The sequence below is a fragment of the Falco punctatus genome, assembly GCF_963210335.1.
Source record: "Falco punctatus genome assembly, chromosome: Z".
NCBI classification, from domain to species: domain Eukaryota; kingdom Metazoa; phylum Chordata; class Aves; order Falconiformes; family Falconidae; genus Falco; species Falco punctatus.
This window is the reverse complement of record NC_137586.1, coordinates 80968326-80989460: the sequence shown is the minus strand read 5'-3', so window position 1 is coordinate 80989460 and position 21135 is coordinate 80968326. Positions and strand designations below refer to the sequence as shown.

Sequence of the window (21135 nt, the reverse complement as noted above, 5' to 3'; positions counted from 1 at the left end):
TTTGCCTACCTAGTGTTTTCAAGAGCAAAGTTGTGTGAAGGAGCATTACCAGTGGTGCAACATACTGCAGTGCAATTACGCAAAGATAATAGAATACTCGAGCCACCTGGGAAAACAGAGGAGAGTAATTCATGAGTTCTGGATGATCAAAGCAAACTTTTTTGAACACATCTAGGAAAAACTAGCAATTTATTTCTTTTTTTCTTTTTTTAAAGAAAAGAACCACTACTTATGCATTAAAGCAGTTTTAAAAGTTTTCTAGCACATCTTGGCACGTGACATACTATCTTCAAAAGACCTAATGAAGAAACCTCTATAATGAACTCTAGTTTCAGGACACTTACATATCTGAGAGGAAGTGCTGAAAGGAAATAATTAAAAGCATCAGTACTGTTAAAACAAACAGAACTGATTTTGCTTCTGCAAACTGCATCTCATATCATTCAAAGACTCCTATTTCAATACACCAGAATTCAAGCTAAATATAGGTTTGATTTTTAAAGTCCACAGCTATTTAGAAACTAAATCCTGTTTCAAAAATTAAGTCGTAGTCAGAGTCCAAAGCCTCATAAAAAGTAAATTAAAGTTTAGTTACCATTGCAGACCCTTTTCAAAAGTGAGATATTTTTAATATTTCCAACTGTGAAACACCAGTATTTTAAAAACAATGACAAGATGACACTTTATTAGTAACTAATCATGACAGCACTTAAATGTTCTTTATTTCAGGTCTACATTATGGTTCATTGAAATCAACTCCGATTTATTCCTCCCCCTGCTCCCAATCTTTTCCAACTTTCTTGAGATTGTTACACTACATATTTTACATAAGCTATTAACCTAAACCACTAGACCAAATAAAGAGGAAAAATTCATAAAATCAATAGCAAGCAAGCAATGAAATAAAGATAACTGGATTTTAGAAAAGAACAGAATACTGAGTGGCAAAAAAGATGAAGGCAGACATGACTTTTTGGAAATACCTCTAAAACCTCAAAGGGCTTCATGATGAACAAGCATCAAAAAACTAACGTAAGAAAAAACAGTAAGACACTGGCAGAAGAAAAAGCATGAGACAAAAAATACTGTAAGATAATTGATGGAATATGATAAAAAGAACAAATCAGAAAGTAATGATCACTGTAGGATGACAGATAGGAAAGCCTTTACTGGCAGAAGTTCCAGAAGAAGATAAAGCAGACATGACTAGCAAAACAAGACAGGACTTCATCTGGGGGCTGTGGCCTTCTCAAAAGGAAGATACAAAGACAGTGGATAAACAGATTTAGAAAACATCACGTAGAGAAGACATTATCGTTTTATAGATAGGATAAAAGCTCCCAGAACTAAAATTGTGCATCGACAGCAACCAGCACAGTTCTGTTCTAACCAGTTGCTGCCACCTGTGTTTCCTTTTTTCTGAAAAAAATTGCTAGCCACTTTGTGAACAGCTATGGCATAGTCCACTCACAACCTTCACATATTCAGTGAAGCCAAGATTATTATAAGTAATAGCAACAATTCTAAGAGAGAAATCTTTGTCTTATGGCATACGTCAATATTCCTCCTGCAATACACGCCAACACAGAAGGATCATCCGGCAGCACTATCGTGCAACCTTAGAAATGTAAGTTTATTTTGCAGCAACATGCATACCATTCTACAACAAGCTTACAAATTTCTGCCTCCTCAGTTTGTTGATGGTATGTTTTACATCTTTAAAAAAAAATAAAAATAAATAATTTTCCTTTGCTACTTACAAAGATAGGCAGTTCTATAACTAGGCTAGTGCACTTGAGAGTGGTCTGACAGAATTAAGCCTGTCTCATTTTATTCCAAAATATAACCACCTCATCTTCAATTTTGCCTCAATTTAAAAATTATAGTTAGGATTAGCCAGCAGTATTTTATCCTGCTATCTAAATTCAACTATTTTTTTCCCACGTTGTAGCTAGAGATCACCACTCTCCCTGTGCACTCCACAAGATCTATTCATACTGAACAGAAACCCATCATTTTTGTACCTATTTGTGAAGAACAATTCATGAAGGATCTTTTGTAACTTCCGAATAACTTAAGCCATGCCATCTGCACAATACGGATGATATAGCCCTGCAAACTTTGGTGTGCAGAATTTCTCTGTAATGGTGCTATTTTTATAGAAGATACAGTTTCAGAAGCTTCACTCAGATTTCAGCTCAGCTCTGGTGCCACAGAAGACACAAACTGGAAAAAAGCATTTGTACAGACAGAGCACTCCAAATATGTAACCTCAGTGCCATCATACTTACCATTTTCTGTAAATCAACCATACTTATTCTGCCAGCTTCCTTTTTCATCTGATCCACGCTTTTCTGGGCTAAATTCAGATAGGCCTGTAAATGATGACGCATCATAGCCAATCTTAAAGCACACAACAGGATTATAATCCACAACCTGAAGGTGTCAAATGTATCTTCTGACATTCTGTGGAGAGGGAAAAAAAAAACAAACCGATAATGCTATCTTCCAAAAGACACCAACTGCTACAGTTATTTGTTTGTATCATCTGTAAAGAAATCTTGAAGCATATTGTAAAAAATACTTAAGGCACAATCTACAGTTACCAAGTTCATGTGCAAGCAATATTCATTTTGCCCCCGCTTCTCTCTCTACTGCTACGTCTCAGTAGCCCTATTACAGCATTAGATCCTAATTAGTATCCATTTGTCTGTGAACAAGAACAGCTCTTAAATGGTTAAATTCTGAGTAATGGAGACAGGACACTAAAAAACAAGCTTGCTCAGTTAATTACAGGCTTCTAGATAGCAAATGTGTGCATCAGTTGCCTCAGAATAAATGAGGGCTGTGCTGTAACAGGGTAAGGGAAACTAAGGAACAAAACAGAAGCACAAAATACATGTATTTGCTATGTTTTATGTAATAGTTCAGTGGTCACAGAATCACCTCGGAAGCCTATCTTAGACCTAGAAAGCAATAAAAGTGTCAGCTAATGATATATGTTTCAAGTCTATTTGAATACTACTGTTTTGAACTATCTAGACTAATAGTGACAATGGCAATCACCTCCGCTGCCTACACAATATTTATTTCAGATACCATCTTCCTGAAAATTCCTCCCCTTTTTATGTTTTAAATATGTTAGCTGTCAATTCCATATGCACTTAATCTACACACAGATCTTAAGACAAATCACTTGGGTCAGTTCTCATGCCAATGTATCATGACTCTGCAGTGAAACCACACCTCTCCTACATCAACACATAAAACATGAGGTTCAAGAAGGTGGCAGTGAGGTGGCATTCCACCCCTAGGAAGAACAACCCATCCCTCCCAAGGACGTGCCAGAAGACAGCAGCTTTCTGGGAACCACCACTTTAACATTCAACACTGTGTGACTAATTCTCATCCTTCCAAAATAACAGAATCTCTTTAGAGCTCAGCTGCAACTTCCACAATACTTTTGACAGCAGATGCTATTAAATTTTAAGTCCTTCACATTTCTATGATTTTCACAGGGCACTACTCAGATGTATGGCTCTGTTAAAAATACCCCAGAAAAAAATCTTTAAAGGTAATCTTACAAAGGGATGCTCTCTTTGCCCAAAGGTGGGTTCATAATGCAGTCCTTAGTGATTGGTTTTACCCACAGTAGAACCATAAATAAAGGCGCCAAGAAGTTTATATGTAGCAATATTCTGAAAGAAGAAAAGAAAAAGGGGGGGAAGTTATTAAATACAATCACCATACTTTTTAAATTGGGGATACAGGTTCAAAAGGAGAAATCCATGACTTAACGTTTCCACAAAACAGTAATATTATATACTGTGAAACCACACTGCCTGTGGCTTTAAAAAGTGCTTTTAGAGTATCTGAAAACTTGTTTTATTCCAAACAGCGTAACCAAAGGAGCTAGATGCCACAACTACAAACAGTTGAATATTTCCATACGATGGTGTACCATCAAACTGCACTAGCTATTACAGTTTTAATCTAGAGCGTCAGCATCTCAGTTATATAAAGGAAATATGCTGCTGTATTACTTATTTTTTGCTTTATTGAAAATTTACTCAGATTAATTTCCATTATCTACATAGACCAGGGGAAACAGTTCTCAGAGGTCAGTTTTCCCAGTTTAATGAAGATTTTTTACTTAGGAACCTTGACTAAATGAAACTTGGTACTCACATTCAGTTAAAGATACACTGAAAAAACAAAAAGGCCATCACAGCTATTCCATTTTAAAACCATTGTATGAAACTGCACCGTTAATGTAAAATAACTACTCTCTTGAAATCTTTGAGTACAAGACAGACAGCAGGACTTAAAAAGTGGAGATAGGTTTCTGGAGCTTTTCCTGAAATTAATATCCTTCTTCACCTCTGAATCACAGATCCCAATCATTTTTCATTACTAAAATGAAACGAAAACAGTCAAAAGAATTCAGAGCTGTAGAGCTGGTGGTTTTGCTAGTGCAGTGCTTCCTCACTAACACAATCAGCTTGTCTATACCTCCATCTCCAATCAGAGTGCTTCTACACTACAGAATAAATGAGGTAATCAAAAGTTATTCTAAAGAACACAAGAACTTACTGATTTCAAACTATCAAGCTTCCCAAAACCATTAAAATGTTTGTACATTTCAGAAGATGTCATCAGATACACATTTAAATCATTGGTTTCAGATGAAGAAACAAACACTACTAGTTTTTCAGTGTTGCTAGGGAACATGACAGCATCAGAGAACAGTCCGAAGCATTTCAGAAACGTGAGAAACCATTTTACCTGAGCTTCTATTTAGTTAAGACATCTCACTGAGTTAATGGACTGGAATGTGCCAAAGGGCAGCAAGAATCCCTTTCTGTTTATTTGAGTACAGGGAGAGAGGCTGAAAGACTCTTGAAGCAGGTTCTGGGAAATGAGGGAATGTGTACGAAAATGGTACAAACTGATTAAGAAGACTCCAAAATATATGCAGGGAAGGATACTGCTACTAAAGAAATAAAATCAAACCAGCTAGCAAAACGAAAAGGGACAGCAGATTATTTTTACTCTGTTTACCCCCAAAAAAACCTTACTCCCTATATACATAAAAAAACACATTAATCATGTTGAACATATTAGTGAAGTAGTAGTTAATAACTTTTTTTTATATTTTTTTCTCTGTTAGTGTTCCCTGCAAGTTAAGTCTCCCATTCTGTAATAGAACGGGAAAGGGAGCTTTGTCCTCTCTGGCTTTTTGCTTCTGTTTTTTGGAAGGGATTTTTTTTGGTTGGTTTTTGGGAGAACCTGGGGGTCTGATGGTTTTTTGGGGCAGCTTTGGGGATTTGAAGGGTTTTGTTTGAGTTTTGTTTCTTTGGAGTTTTCTTTGTTTTGGGGTTGTTGTTTTTCTCTCAAAAGTAGACCATGTATTTGACTGCAGAGAAAGGCATTGTTTTCCTGCACCCAAATTAGACAGCTTTGTATCAGTGACATGTCATCCTCATTTACTACTCCCTTTAAGTGACTGTCAAACAACTGCAAAGTCAGTAATTATCTACTCATTGACAAAAACACATCACTAAGGGCAAATACCAATCTCTTCAAGCTAATTAGAAACTATCACTTGACAACGATTCTCTGTTTATAATTGCATTACCTAATTACACTGATATCTGACCAAGTTTTGACATACTTAACGTAATTTTTATATTGTTCCAGTTGAACAGTCAAAGTATTGGGAGACTTTTAAAAATAATTTGTTCAGTGTTGCACAAAGATATTTTCAATGACCCGTTCCAATATACTCTAAACATTAGGTTAGAGAAGACTTATTTTTCATAATCCTATTCTAATGGATACTAATGTCCCCTTTAGTTCTTGATTAATAAACCTCTGTTTTAGAGAGTTTCTGCCCAGGATCACATGACCACAGATTAAGGAAGATGTTGGAAAATTAGAGGATACTTAAAGAAAAAGCACAAGAAATTTTAAAATATTGAGAACCATAAAAATTTAAAACTAAGCAGTTTATTTAGCTGAAAAGAACAGATTAGGAAGTGACTCAGTCACAGTCTACACAGACAGAAATTTACAGCAGATACAACAAGCCAACAGCTTGCAGCTGTAACTGAATGCATTCAGCTACAATGAGTGCAAGTATAACACAGAGTACTTGGTTATAAATTTACCAAGAGTGAAGGACGCAATTTAAAGACAGATTAATTTTTAAGCTGGGCATTTTTGGGGAAAAAAAAAAAGTAATAATGCAGTCTCAACATAAAGCATTTTCGTATCAGAAAATACAATGGTTCTCTTAGGAAAGTGACCAGGTTAAATGATCACAATGGACTATGCTGTAGAATCTGTCATTAATGTGTATCAAGCATCAAATTCAAGATCTATGAAAGATATTTGGAGCTTTCTCCCTCAACTAAAGAATGCTGAAGAGAAATAGTTAAATCAGAGGTAACATCTTATTACCAAACTCAAGCATGGCTGAAAATGAAAATATTCCTTTAAACTGGTATTAACATCTGAACCTTGTGACCTATTCTGGGGCACCTTTTCTGTATCTCTTGCCCTAAATTTGTTAAAGGCATGATGCCCACCTGGAAGTGGGGGTGGAAAAAACATGTCTGTTTTTGTTGCTCCTCTACTTCCTGAAAGTTATCTTAACTTCCAAAAAGATATAATGGGGGAAAGGAAGCAGCAAGCAGAAACGTTCATGGTGGAGCTCTTGCAGGAGGAAAGGAAAGCTCCTTTAATTGGGACTCTAATTACAAGGCAAAGAATGTAACAGACTGGCAGAGCACAGGCTGAGCAGAAAGAGGCAGGTGGCAGGTCTGCTCAAGATACGAAAAGCAGGCAGCAACAGAAGTCTTGGTCACTACCTTCCTGTTTGAATAGTTTGTATTGTTTATTTTCAGACATTAAAGATTGAAGACTGAGTAGCATATACCTATGTGTATATAGTTTCTCTTACTGTGTTATTTTTTCTGTTGCTAAATTCAGAGCATCCAGATGCATTTGAGCCAGTCGCAAGCCAGGGAATGTCAAAAAAGCACCAATAAGTGAACACAGAATAGCCAGGAACAATTTGAAGGTTAGTTTAGACACAGGACCCCTAAAAGAAAAGAAAGGAAATAAGCATTTTCTTGGGGAGGAAGTTGGGGGGGTGGGGTATCAGAGACTACTTTCAACTCAACAGTATCTAACATTTAATAAAAAAAGCAAACAGTATTCTATGGTCTTACTCTGGAATACCAGCATTATTATAAACCAAACAGGAGTTCAAATAAAAAAATAAATTAAAAAAACCCCAAACAACAAATCACCTATTTATTTCCTAGAAAAATAGAAAACCTAAGCTATTGCCTATGAAATGTTAAGTTTGTTAGTAGGGAAGAACAAAAAAAGAAAAATTTTATATTGTAATTAACAACAAATTATATAACAGAAATAGCAAATTGAATTACTTCAATGATTATGTCTTAAGAGAAAAGATGCATCATAAATTTAACTAGTCAAAGATAAAGTGGATATTTGTTATACTACATTCTACCCTGATCCATTTAAAGTTTTTCAGAGATATATCTAAAATATACATGTAGCCAACTAACATGTCTCTTCCAAGTGATTAATATAGTTTGTTTAAATGAACTATGGAGTATGTTACAAAAAATACAGAAAAAATTACCTAGGATCAAATGAATTACAGAATTAACAAACAGCAGATTACACACACAAAAAAAGCAAAAACAAACTAGTGACATGTAACTAACACAGATTAAAGAGGAACAAAACCAAATCTATTGATCCACGAGTTTCAGATTCTTTCTTAACCTACTACATATAAACTACCAAAAGACACCATCACCAACTCAACTGCTGCTGTGAACAGCCAAAGCACTGCAAAAGTTCAAAAATAAATGAACATTTAACAGGAAAATTAATACAGAAGTTAGTAAACTTGCAATAGCTTAGAAAAAGCAGAGTGAAGAAAGGCTGAGAAACACATGGGATTCAGTTAAGTTTCCCATGAGTTTATTCGTAAATGACACACACAGATTTCCAGTCTGAGGAAACGTCTGTTCCGCAAAGATAAAGAGATTCCATAGCTTCTGCATGATACTTGAGAACTTCCAAGCAAGAAATTCAAAGTTGCATTCCTACAGTGATGACATACCCCATAAAGACGTTTTAGAACATGCATATAAGGAAAGAATGGTAACAGAAATCCATTTCACAATATACAAAGGGTGTCTATGACACCAATTGTATATTTATGTAACATCAAAAGCTGTGGCATGTTCTTCCAACGGTTTATACAAACCTTGGATGTCCTGTAGCAAGCAGATGTTTTTGCACAATACGAAAACACTATTACAACCTGAAAACAGGAGTGAAAGCCAAAATTTACTCCTAATGAGAACTTCATCACAAGCTCCATCTGCAGCTTTTGCACACTCATCCTCTTGTGTACCACAGGAATGGCAGAAAATACCAGTTTTAAGTGACTGTTACAAAGCTGAAGGGAATTGCTATGAAAAAAATGTTTATAGTTTTGAACTGTAATTTATGAACTAGAACCAAAATGTCAGGGCAGAAACTATCTCCAAATTAAAAAGAGAAAACACAAATGCAACTTAAATTCCGTGTGAGTACTGATGAATTACTTTCATTAACCCACCTCTTCACATTATTGGGGAGATCATAAGCACCTACAAGAGCAAAACATACAAGACAAATGCTTGCTAAGAAAATCCAAGTGGTTCAGTTATAAATGCACACATAAACCAGACAAATATGTTTCCAGAAACTTACTGGGACTCCAAACCCTGCTTTTCAAGAAACTGCATAGCACTTTCCGAGAAATTTGAGAATCCTGCAGAAAAACATGTATTTTATTACAGTACAAATGCAGAATCCCTTTTTCAAAATAAAATGCTAGGTAACAAGTCATCTTTTAAACAAATTTTCATATGTCTAGCATACCTCTTTCGTGTGCTCATTAGTACACCATAATGCAATAAAACTTGATTATTAACAGCTCTGGTTAACACTTCAGGAACATTTATAGAAGTAACATTACTTTTTACAAAAGTAAGTTTTGGGGTTTGGTGGTTGTTTTTTTTTCAGTAAAGGAGCTTCACTTATGAAAGGCAAAATGGGTTAAATGTAAAACTGCAAGGCAAATATCATTAGCAAACCAAAAAAACTAAGCAAAAATTACACTATTGAAAAGAAAGCAGGGAGAATATACAAAATCTCCATCAGAATCTGCACTCCAAAGCAAAATTTCTTAGTAGTGTATGACATAGAGTTCACTTTAACACAAATATTCTCAAAAAACACCAGAGACTGGAAATAAAGTTTTCAGGTTATGCGATCGCTACAGTTCTTGCCAACACTAAAGAAAGGAGTTACCTGATTCCAGTCCAAACTCTAGATAGTTTTCTGTCACAATGAGAATCGCCATTGCTTTCACGAAGAAGAAAAAACCAAAGGTGACACAGACAGATCTTTCGCCTCCATCCTCTACTTTGAAATAATGAGTAGTCAACGAAAACAGTACCTTACTACACAAGAAAATGGTCAAGGAAAATTAAGTTTGTAAAATAACTATATTTAAGTATTATAAAGCTGTATTTTGGTCATCTACACTAGGACTGTTCTGATGCACGGGGTTTTTTTTTTAAAAAAGTAGTACGTGTTTAGCCAATTTCAGGTTAAAATTACAGAATACTGTAATGCATATGTAAAGCATAACCATCACAGAAAAGGGTAGCCAGGAATACACTTCTCTGGAGTACAGTTTTGATTCAGGCTTACTTACACAGTCAGTTGCAGCAACATTCGCTATTAACCTGGGAGAACTAAACCACAGCTGAAATGTAAATGATTATATAAACATAAGTTAAATCAAACAAAAAAATAATACAATTGTATCTTCAATGAAAGATACCGAACTAAATGAGAAAATACTCCATCAAACTAGATAACTCAAGATTTAGTGTATCTTAATTTCAAAACCCAAAATATCTTTGAATGCCAAGGAAGTGAATAAACATGGTTTTAACCACAGAGGAGCTATATCTTTTCTTCCTGAATGCACAGCCCTGAGGTATACATACAAACAGACACAACAGAATGTTCCAACAAGTACTTCTATCAATAATGTGATAAAATTCCTCAACTATGATAATTTCTGCTCACTGGGAGTGTACATTTGCCTTACAAGAAACTGTGACAAATGGCATGGGATTGTTGCTTGAATTCTTATGTGACTGTTTACTTAAACAGAAAACATATGAAAAGATGAAACTTGTATTTCTCTACTTTCACATGCATGTGTGTGAGATCTTCAGCTACCAAAGACAGTAAAACAGCAGCACATTTAGTACCATCTAGGAAAAAAAATATCTACCCCATGATCATCTTGGGGGGGAAAAAAAGCCCAGCTCAAAAAATCTGATTTGGTCTGGTGTGGTACATTAAGTCCTTCCATGTAACCCCAGTGCCACAAATATGAACATCTAAGACAGCACCTGCTCTATTATCAAGCTGTTTTTAAAATGTTTATTGAGTATTCTCCTTTCAAATGTATTTCTAAACACAATTAGCTCCAAAGTTAAACAGTAGATTAGAATAAATTTTTCAGGATATATTGTCAACTCTTAAAGCTACAGCCCCCTTTACAATTGATTTTTTTTTTTTTTTTCAGATGGCAGGCAATATATAGTTCATATCTAAATAAAGTACTTGAAGATCACTCCAGACACTTCCTCCTTTGAAAAACCAAGAAGAAAAAGGAAAAAGAATATTTAAAGTGTAAACTGTGCCCCTTTTTTTTTTTCCACTATGCATAACATATTCATTCATATTTGAACTTCAATACTGGAAGTATTTTAAGATGTCAATGTAACTGTATGATTATGCAATATCGTACTTCATTAGGCAGCGCATTTAATAGACACATTGCTGTACTGCATGTATATGCAGAGAGGCACTCACATGCACACAATAAAGTGGCCTAAGCACAGCATCTAATAACTTTAAGTTCAGTTGAACCTTCATACTTCACAGAAAGAACCGGTATATCTAAAGGAAGACGGACCTCATCCTAAGATGTATATAATAGGTCATATATACAGTGTTCTGGAAAGCTCTGCTTCTCTAATAATACATTCTTAAACCAAGTGTCTTTTTGTCGCTTGGGGCATCGATCACAAATTGAAAACACATTACTTTTAAATCTTGAAGTTATACAAAGGACTTCATAACAGTCTGTGACCAATAGTCCTAACCCACGAACAGATTTATAACCCCCTAGAAACTTCATGTTTTCAACTATGGATTGTACCTAAAGGATGTGGAAAATGCAACCAGGAAAAAGAAAGCATACTGACAGTAAATTCCAATTATAGTGCTGATTCAGAATCAGATATATAAATTAATGATTATGCAAACTGTATTTGACTCAAATCCTCTGCTAGTTGAATAATCACCACGGCTGCCTGTTTTAGCACAGAGAAAATCAAAGCATTATGGCTCACTTCATCACTTCCTTTCACTGCTTGACCTACATTTCAGGACCTACTGAAGAAATAATTCAGAAGTATATAGTGCCAAGTTAACAGACTCCCCACTCCCCACCCCACCTTATATTACTTTTTTTTTTGATCATAAAAAAGTGATTTGCCTGTAGAATTTATGTTATACATTTTTGCAAAAAGAATTTTGTCTTTTAAATTGCTGCAATCATGGAGTTTTTGAGTGATATAGTCCAGTGCTATTTATGCATGTGATTGAAGAGACCTATGTTCTGTTTCTATTAAAATACACAAAATTTTTGGAGTCACAGTTGACAACCAAATAAACTCTTCTATACTATTTCTGATTGCACTTATGTAGAAAAAATTATAGTTTAAGGCTGAGGTTATTTTAAGGTACTTGATGAATGACTTTCCCTAGATCAACCTTAAGTCAAGAGAAGACTGTCACTTGCCTTTGCTATGCCATCAATATATTTCCAGAAGTAGCCAGTCAAATTTACTAACCTACCAATGAATCAGCTTACTTAAACCTTTTCAGGTAACAGATAGCTTTCCAGCTGAGAAATATCTTACTTTTGCTTTGCCACATTAGTTTTCCTACATACTTTGTCTTTGCAACAGAACTTACCGCATACAACACTGTTTTAAGTTTATAGTAAAAAATTTAAGTAACCCAACTTAGTTGTTTCCAGTGATACATTCTAAATAGCTGCATATGTATCATAATTTAGACACACACTACTGTTAAGATGGATCACTTCTCAGTATAGTCTGTCCCACTCCATCCTCATGCACATTCTTCCTCCCACCAGTAAAACATGTTGTTATTTTACAAATCCACTCCTTTGCCAAGTAAGCTGTCTGCAATTGTTAAATTCATAATCAACAATTCAGTTTGCTAATTTTGAATATCTGTTCTGACAGAAACCATCTTTCCAAATTCCAAAATAACAGAAATCATCAATCTGTGAATAGTTACTATCTGCAACAAACTGTACACAAATAATAGAAAAACAGTAATTAAAACATTGTGGCCTGCACCACAATGAGTTTTCACAAACTGCTTTTGCAAGAAACATTGCAAAACTAATTTTTAATCCAAAATTCACAATCAGCAGGTCATGATCAATAATCAGTCTTAAAAAAAACCCTCAACATCTTTGTTTTGTTACTCCTCTTCAGGTATTGGAAACTCTTCAGTGCCTGCAGGCTTATCAGCACAAAAAATGATCAAGAAACGTAGTATCCTGCAGCCTTTCAAAAATATTAAACATCAAGCAGGTTGTACAGTAAGCCTTCTAAATGCTGCCTCCAAGAAACATCTTTTGAGTCTTCCTGAAACTATCTAGCCATTTACAGATTTGTTTTTCTGTTCTGCTAAAAACAGAGTTCCTTGTCCTGGAAGTACTTATCCATGCTACAAACTGTGAGGTTCACACTCAGTTCAGCAGGACGAGGGACACATGCAGACACCCCTGCCATACCCAGCCTTACCATGGGTAGGCTGAGCATGAGCTGCCACTGGAGCATCTCCCTGGTCTGGAAGAGGAATCTAGCATCTGTCACTGAGGTACCTGCTCATGCAGCTGCACAAACATTTCAGCACAGGAAACACAGGTTTGCCTAGCACTACTACTATCAATGTAATGACAACATACTCTTAACACTGGAACTCAAATACTAAATTTATGTACTATTCCTTTTAGACTAAATTTATGTTAAAACACATGTATAGCCTAGATTAGTTTCTAGAATTTTTCTGAGTATCTACACTAAGAACATTTAAAGATGCCAATAACGGATTACTGCACTGAAGCAACTGAAAAAACCCCACCAATCATCCTCTCCAACTTCCCCAAGCTTCTTTCAGCCATTCCGTCAGCCAAATCCTTAGTACAAACTATCACCTCTTAATACACAGCCATGAAACACAAGAAACATCTTTCATCATAACACAAAACCATTCTAGAACTAATGCTTGACCTATCACATTGACTGCTTTCAATTGAAAATACAGAGGCAACCAATTTTTTCTAACATTTAGATTATGATGAATCATTTCTGGTCCTGATGTACTGAATTAGTAAATAACTGTGTAAGTTTTAAAGTAGTCTTAAGTATCCCAGGGGCCTGATGTCACAACACGTGAATTAACCAGTTTTCTTCTGAAATTTCTTTCCACCTGCCTAGGTTGCAACTGATCCCAAGCACTATTATCAGTATCTCTATGTATCACTCTTTGCACCTACCATCCTCCTTCACCCATAAAGCTGTAATGTAAGTTAACATATTTATGGAGATGTTAACTCTAACATGAAGTTTAGACCGTACTTGCTAGTACAGCAGCCTTCTGCTTATCACTAATCCCTCAGACTGCACAGAAGCACACTACTTCATCCCATCAGTCCAGGAACCATACAGGTAATTAAGCAAAGCCCTGTTCAATATGAGGAGGCAGTGACTCCATGAGGTTTTCTACAAAATCACCTGCTCCATACAGAAGCCTCCAATAAAACCAAGATCTATTTAATACCACAGGACAAAAAAGGAAACCAAAGTTTCCAAAGTAAAAAGTGGCAGGAAACTAGTTCTGACTATTTGACTCTTTTGTATAATTAATAAATGACTATTCAAAAGTAGTACTAGGTAAGTGATTATATGAGGTTACAGTTGTATACAGGTTTCCTATTTCCCAGAATTTTTTTTTATTTCTGAAGGCCTGGTCCTACTTATCAGACCATTCTTCTCTAGGCTTTCCCAAATTTCCTTATGTTTTTAGAAATGCCACACGAATTTTAAACTTTAACTTCTATCGGTTTGTTGGGCTGAGAGAAAGGTTGGAGAAGTCCTCAAGAATTTCCTCACCAAAATATACTTATTACCAAAACCCAAAACAGTATTGGTCCCTTAGACAATACATGCCTAGGTACAAAAATGCTAAAGCATGCAATTAACAGCTTGTTAAATAAAATGTAGCTTTAGCACATGATCTTTCACTTTTAATACTATTCTATCTGGTCCTACTTCCCTTTCAGTAATGTAGAAAGGCTAGTGAGAAAATATAGCTAATGTGCTTTTAACATGCAGGGAATACAGTAGGTCTCTTTCAATCTCCTCCAGGTCCAAAAGTGCAATTAGATCTCCAATACTGCAGTCAGATTAGGATAGAACTGGGCATGTTGGTTTAAGCTCAATTCATATAAAAATGGCAGGTGAGAAAGAAACAATCAAAAAAAGACCGTAATACCGTCTTGCATGTTCACACTACTGAGACTGAAAAGCTTGTGCTGCCAGGTGACTTATCTTCCCTAATTTCTGCATTTGGCTTTGCCCTGAATTGATGACCCAATGAAAGCAGTGATTAGGACTGTATTCAAACACCACTGTGAGAAAAAATTATCGCAGTAAATTTTCCTACAATATATATAATCCACAGCTACCACTGTAGTATTATTTAAGTTGGCTATACCCAAGATTTGGAAGATGAAGCAAATGGGGTGCTGCCACCCACAAATCTAAGAGTGCATTGTGGCTTTAGTATTTGAAGCTTGCTTTTCCATTAGTTCTATTAACCTCCCCTTCATGCTCAAAACGGGAGTCGAAGGTGCTGGCTTTCATTTCTGATTTCTTAAGCAGTAGCTGCCTCTGTCTCCTTTCCTCTGCCAAGATTAAACTAGAATTCCAGACTTCAGCCAAACAAGTAAAACGAAGGCAGTGCAACAGCTATATTACGGCTGTAATGTAACTGTAATACCATTATAAAGTGCACGAGCCAGACATCAACTTTCCTGTCACTACCTAGCAGACTAGAAAAACCACCTTTTGGACTGTGGACCTGTCCGCTGACAAGTCAAAGGAGAAACACCTGGTCTGGAAGCAAGCTACTAACAGTCTTCTCCCCCTCCCCTCCCAATATGACTCGACTCCCTCTCCAAGGAAGCTCTCACTCATTACAAGGAAAATTCTGGATATCATTTATACTTCAGCCTACTTAGAAAAGGAACTCCTGACCTTATCATACAGGCAGCACACATTTTAATACCTATCAAGTGCAGACAAGTATTTAAGCACATCCAGAACTGTTAGCCAAATACAACCAAACATGAGAGTTCAAAGGCTTTACGTAATACCACCAGCTACTGCTAACACACACCAAAAAAACCCTCAACATAGTAAGAATCTCTATTGAAGACCAGGCATTTATAGAGATTCATCAATTTTGAATATTCAAGTGCTGTATCAACCCTAAATTAGCACTTTATCTGGTTTTCAGCTTTTGAGGGAGCAGAGGAGTTGCAGAAATTCATTTTCTAACTCACTTTTCCATAGCCTACACTCTTGCAGGCCTTTATTCAATTCCATTGCTTTAACACCTATCACGTCTTTAAAAGGCAGTTTTCCTCCCTAAAGTGTACGTCTGGATTGGTCTGTGGAAAGCAGTTAATTACTGTACAAGCATCCATGTGTGACATTGCCTTCTCCAATAAAAACAAACACAACAGATGCTGCTTCTTATGGTTTGACATGGCCCGTTTCCTAAATACTCTGCTTTTGTTTCTCCCAGTTTCAGAGGGGAGTTTAGTTTTTCACAGAGCTTTGAAAACACACCACCTCAGCTCCTACAACTCTCTATATATTTTATTTTCTCTAAACTCTGTGAGAGTGTCTTGACTGCATTTTAAAATTATGAATTCATGCATGTATGATTTTTTCATATTTTCATATCATGCATATTTTTCATCCAGGTTTCAGCTGGGATAGAGTTTATTTTCTTCTTAGTAGCTGGTGCAGTGCTGGGTGTGATTTGGTGTGACAGCAATGCTGAGAGAGCACACCAATGGTTTTGGTTGTAGCTGGGTAATTTTTGTACTAAGTCAAGGACTTTTTGGTTTCTCATGCCCTGCCAGGGAGAGGGCTGGAGGGGTCCAAGGAGCTGGGCAGCAACACAGCCAGGACAGCTGACCACAGCTGACCCAAGGGATACTCCGTACCATAGAAAGTCCTGCTCAGTATATAAGCTGGGTTAAGAAAGAGGAAGAGGGTACATTCAGTATTTGGCATTTGTCTTCCCAAGTAACCACTACACATGTCAGAGCCCTGCTGTCCTGGAGTTGGCTGAACTCGCCTGCCCATGGGAAGCAGTTAATTAATTCCTTATTTTGCTCTGCTTGCATGCACGGCTTTTGCTTTACCTATTAAATTGTCTTTATCTTAACCCACAAGTCTTCTTACTTTTACCCTTCAGATTCTCTCCCCCATCCCACTGTGGGAAGCATGAGCAAGCGGCTGCATGGGGCTTAGACACCAGCTGGGGTTAAACTTCAACAATGTACCTTTGCAATAAATTAGTATAGACGTTACTGTACTATTTTGTTCAGGAAGTATCAGATCAAACACACTGAAAACAAAAAGTGTGCAATAAATTACACACTTCTCCAAAAGCTGTAAATTCATTCTGTACAGAAATCTATTTCTGATTGCCAAACTAGGCAAAGCCAAATTAGTTCAGAACCACTACATACTACAGATGAGCACCAACTGTATGTTCACATACATGTATTTCTTCCGTAAATGGTTTAGTATTAATGTTAACAAGCTAGTGATCAGCATGTACAAAGGCATGTTTATGTATATATACATACATATACACAATATATACATAGTATAATATATTACCCAGTGACACTAGCTTACGCAATCCTTCTTCCAAATGCTAAGTATTTGTGTAACCTACCAATTGACAGTACAGAGCTTTATATGAATTGCAGAAGGATGTAGACTATCTGGGACAGAGTAACTTAAGAAAACAGAAAAGGATACACTGCAAAAGCCAAGACAAGCAGACACCACACTATGCTGATATTCATTTCTTGGGAGGGCTTCACGATACTGTAATAGACTTCTGTCACCACATACACAACTGTAGCTGCAACAGTGAAATCCACCAACCACTGATATTCCGGAAAATAATGCAATGCTGAAAAATACAAGTTTGCGGATGTTAAATTTGATATTTTAAGGCAGTTATTGACATATATAGAATGGCATGACAATTAAAAAATATTTTCAACTAGCTGAGGTCTAGGTAGATCCCTATCACCCAAGAGCAAGAACAGCAAAAAAGCCGCATTTTTTCCACTCAGCAACCTGAAACTCACTCTTTGCTTCTGTTAATTGATACTTGATTACTACTCAAATTTATAACGCTACAAGATTTTACTATTTTATCATCTCAGCTTTTATACATTAATGTCCTAAATTCAAAAAGTACACTTAATTTAGATCTCAACATCACAACAGAAACAGGTTCTCCAGTTCAGTCTAGCTGCAATTCCAGGTAAGTTTTCTTGACTCTCTGTTAAAAATTACAAGCTCATTGGCAGTAATTTAAACCCCTAAACGTAACCACTTCCTCTTTATCTTTAAAAAAACAGCATCTAAGATACTGACAGCTTGTTCTTTCAGATTTTGTTAGTAATGCCCATATAACAATAAATCATTGTGTAAATTCCACTGTAAAAATTCTGGGGATCACACCAGGTTCCATGCAGGCCAGGTGATTTATGAAGAAAACTCCCACAGTTGCTGGGAACTGCAAAGAATAATTTGTGACAATGAAGTGCAGCCTGTCCCTCCCAAACAGCTGTAGATGTAGGACCTACAGAGTTAAGAAGTCACAAAACATTACTGAGCTATTAGTCTGTTGACTACAAGCTGACATTAAACACAGGAAACTGGCCAAACTCTGGTATTTCCAAATCCTGTATTTATTTTGAAATAAATACCTGGTTAGATTAAACCAAAGTTTGTGTACATAACTCTTTTAGACAGTTAAGCCCTACACTGTATCAGTACCTATAAATACTTAGGAAGACAGTTAAATGGTCTAGTTTCAAGCAATTAACACTAACTGAACCTTGGGAATGCTTTATGTGCCAGCTTCAAGAAACTCTGCGTTTCCGTTAAAGGTATTTTCTACACTGTCTCCAATAATTTAAGCTGAGAATTCTCCTGCATAGGACTATGCTTCCTTTCCTTTTATGTTTACGCACAAAACACATGTATATGAAAATGCAGATAGGAAGAAAATACGTATCATACATTCATACATATCCATATATGAGTTTTCTGTAACAGAATAACTGGTTATGAATCAAACATTACCACTTAAAAAAATAGCAACTTCCAAAACACTTAACGCTGTTTATTTCTGTACTGTCACTTTCTGTTTCTAAGCATTGTACCTCAGTATTTCATACATGTGGTTGAAAGGTCTAGGTTTCAATGCTACAACACATTTCCTATTTTAGATGAGCAGAAGGCATATGTTTCAACATCTGTCAATCGTCAATTTCTTGTACAAAACTATGATCAAATAGACTATAATGTGATCCTTTCCATGTTGTCTCATATTGCTATGGATGCCTGATACAACAACAGATGTGCTTTATGCTGAATTTCACCTACACATCCTTGTTCATAACACTGCTATTGTCACCCATGGAACAGAGAAGATGTGGCTCTCATTCTTCCCTTCTTATTTAATTTTATTATCAGTCATACTTCTATACTTTTGTCTATAAAAAAAAGAGATATGCTAGAATTCATAGCAAATGAACACTTGATAAATAATATATTATTGTCTGCATCCACTTATTCTTACCAATAGTGTCTCTTTCGGTCACAGATTTTGTTTCCAGATGAAGATCGATGTCTTTTGGAATGGTTAGGGGTTTGTTTTCAATATGACCATTATATTTTCTGTAAAAATAAATAGATAGATAATACACACATGGATGTGACAAAATAAACTGTTTCAATATATAATGGCATTTCAAATTTAAGAACAGTGCAGACCACTTTTTTGACAAATGCAAACATTTCTTTCTAGCTAACTAAAAGCATTAATCCAAGTTTAAACCTTGAGAAACAACCAGGCATGTCAATGATCCCTAGCTTCATGTTGTAAGGCTCCAACATACAAGCAATAAGACAAGAGGAAATGGCCTCCAGTTTTGCCAGGGGAGGTTTCGATTGGATATTTGGAAAATTTGTTCATTGAAAGGGTCATCAAGCATTGCAACAGGCCGCCCAGGGAGGTGGCGGAGTCTCCATCTCTAAAGGTAATTAAAAGAAATGTACATGTGGCATTTAGAGACATGGTTTAGTAGTGGACTTGGCAGTGCTGGGTTAACAGTTGGACTCTATTATCTTAAAGGTCTTTTCCAGCCTAAACAATTCTGTGATTATAAATAGCATCCTGAGCATGTATTAGGGCAAGATCTGGTGGCCAGTACTTAATTCAGCCCACCGATTTTCTTCCTGTTCAGGGAGTGACAGGGTGTTCTAGTAAATTCCCACAATCTCAAAAGGTTACTGAAACTACACTACAGCTAGAGAGCAGAATACATCCACCCTGTCACAGTAATCTCAAAAGGTTACTGAAACTACACTACAGCTAGAGAGAATACATCCACCCTGTCACAGACATACCCTGAAGAAAATCAAAGCTGAACTGAGGCTTTTTGATTGAGGTCTAGACCAGGGTGATGAAAGACATGAGTGCTAAAGTCTTGGATTGAAAGCAAGTAAAGACCGACTTGGCAGTGTTATTTTTGATTGTTCATTGGAAATAACAAGCAATAACCTATCTCAGAAGATAGCTGATAAGGAGAAATAAATTTTCCAAAAAAGCATTAGGCCTTTTTCGTCACAACAGGATGCTTAGAGTATGTCATGTGAGCTGCAGTAACCTAGATCCTTGAAAGATCCATCCTACTGGCCATCAGGCAAAGACAATTTCAAGGTAGTTTTCTAATCTTGAAGGGTATGTGTAGAAATACTATAGACTTGTTTCAATTCATACCCCATTTATGAATTACTAGCAATCCTAGAGATCCAGTACATCTTGAAAAGAAATAATCCATCATGCTCTCTTTGGGGAGACAGACAAGGCTAAGATCATCACGATACAGCACCAGGGTTCAAAGCTGTGTTCCAGCTTCTAACCATTGCTGCAGAGCATGACAGCAATACACAGAGCATACATAAAGAGCAGATTTACATATTCACACAGATTCATTTGCTCCTTTCATACAGGTGGCTACTTGCTTATACGAATGAAAGGAGTAAGGTAACCAAAGATCAATCCTCATACTGCTAAACCGTTCCTGGCCTCCACCATTAAGCAACTTGAAGACAATCTGTGCCAGAGACTGCATCTTTTGAAACCATCATTTTTCAAAATGTACAGGAATTTGCCTAAACCCCCTCTGAAACAGTATACAATTGGTTGAACCCTGTAGTGTCTTGCAGCACCAAGTTCCACAATGTGGTCCCAAATGGAGAAATCCTTAAATCTACCCTACTAATGTTATTAAGTGCCTCCCTCCCTGTATAACGTAGCAGTAAGTTTACTACTCCCTAGCCACACTTCATGCACACTGAATACGTACCTGTTGCAAAACCCTCCCTCAACCAGTTCCCGGAACAGCTAAGCCTTACACTTCTCATCCTTGTGTGGAAGCCCTTCTTCTAGCCACCATAGCTCCCCTTTTCCAGTTCTACTGAATCATCTTGGAAATACAGGATAAAGAAA

The 21135-nt window shown here is 36.4% G+C and overlaps 1 protein-coding gene across 3 annotated transcripts in view; it reads right to left on the bottom strand.

Annotated features, from left to right (window-relative positions):
* The window catches only part of TMEM161B (transmembrane protein 161B), an 83160-nt gene that overhangs the window by 25692 nt on the left and 36333 nt on the right, over positions 1–21135 (bottom strand). For 2 of the 3 annotated variants that reach the window (XR_013925065.1, XM_080373051.1), the window contains exons 4-11: positions 19201–19298; positions 17358–17514; positions 9409–9560; positions 8806–8866; positions 6965–7105; positions 3585–3698; positions 2292–2466; positions 10–106 (exon numbers count right to left, since the gene is read on the bottom strand). Coding sequence is in view for 2 of the 3 variants with exons in the window: in XM_080373051.1 (XP_080229177.1) it covers positions 10–106; positions 2292–2466; positions 3585–3698; positions 6965–7105; positions 8806–8866; positions 9409–9560; positions 17358–17514; positions 19201–19298 (995 nt within the window). In the remaining variant the exon portion in view is untranslated. The remainder of the gene's footprint in view (positions 1–9; positions 107–2291; positions 2467–3584; positions 3699–6964; positions 7106–8805; positions 8867–9408; positions 9561–17357; positions 17515–19200; positions 19299–21135) is intronic. The other variant, XM_080373052.1, reaches the window with a different exon arrangement.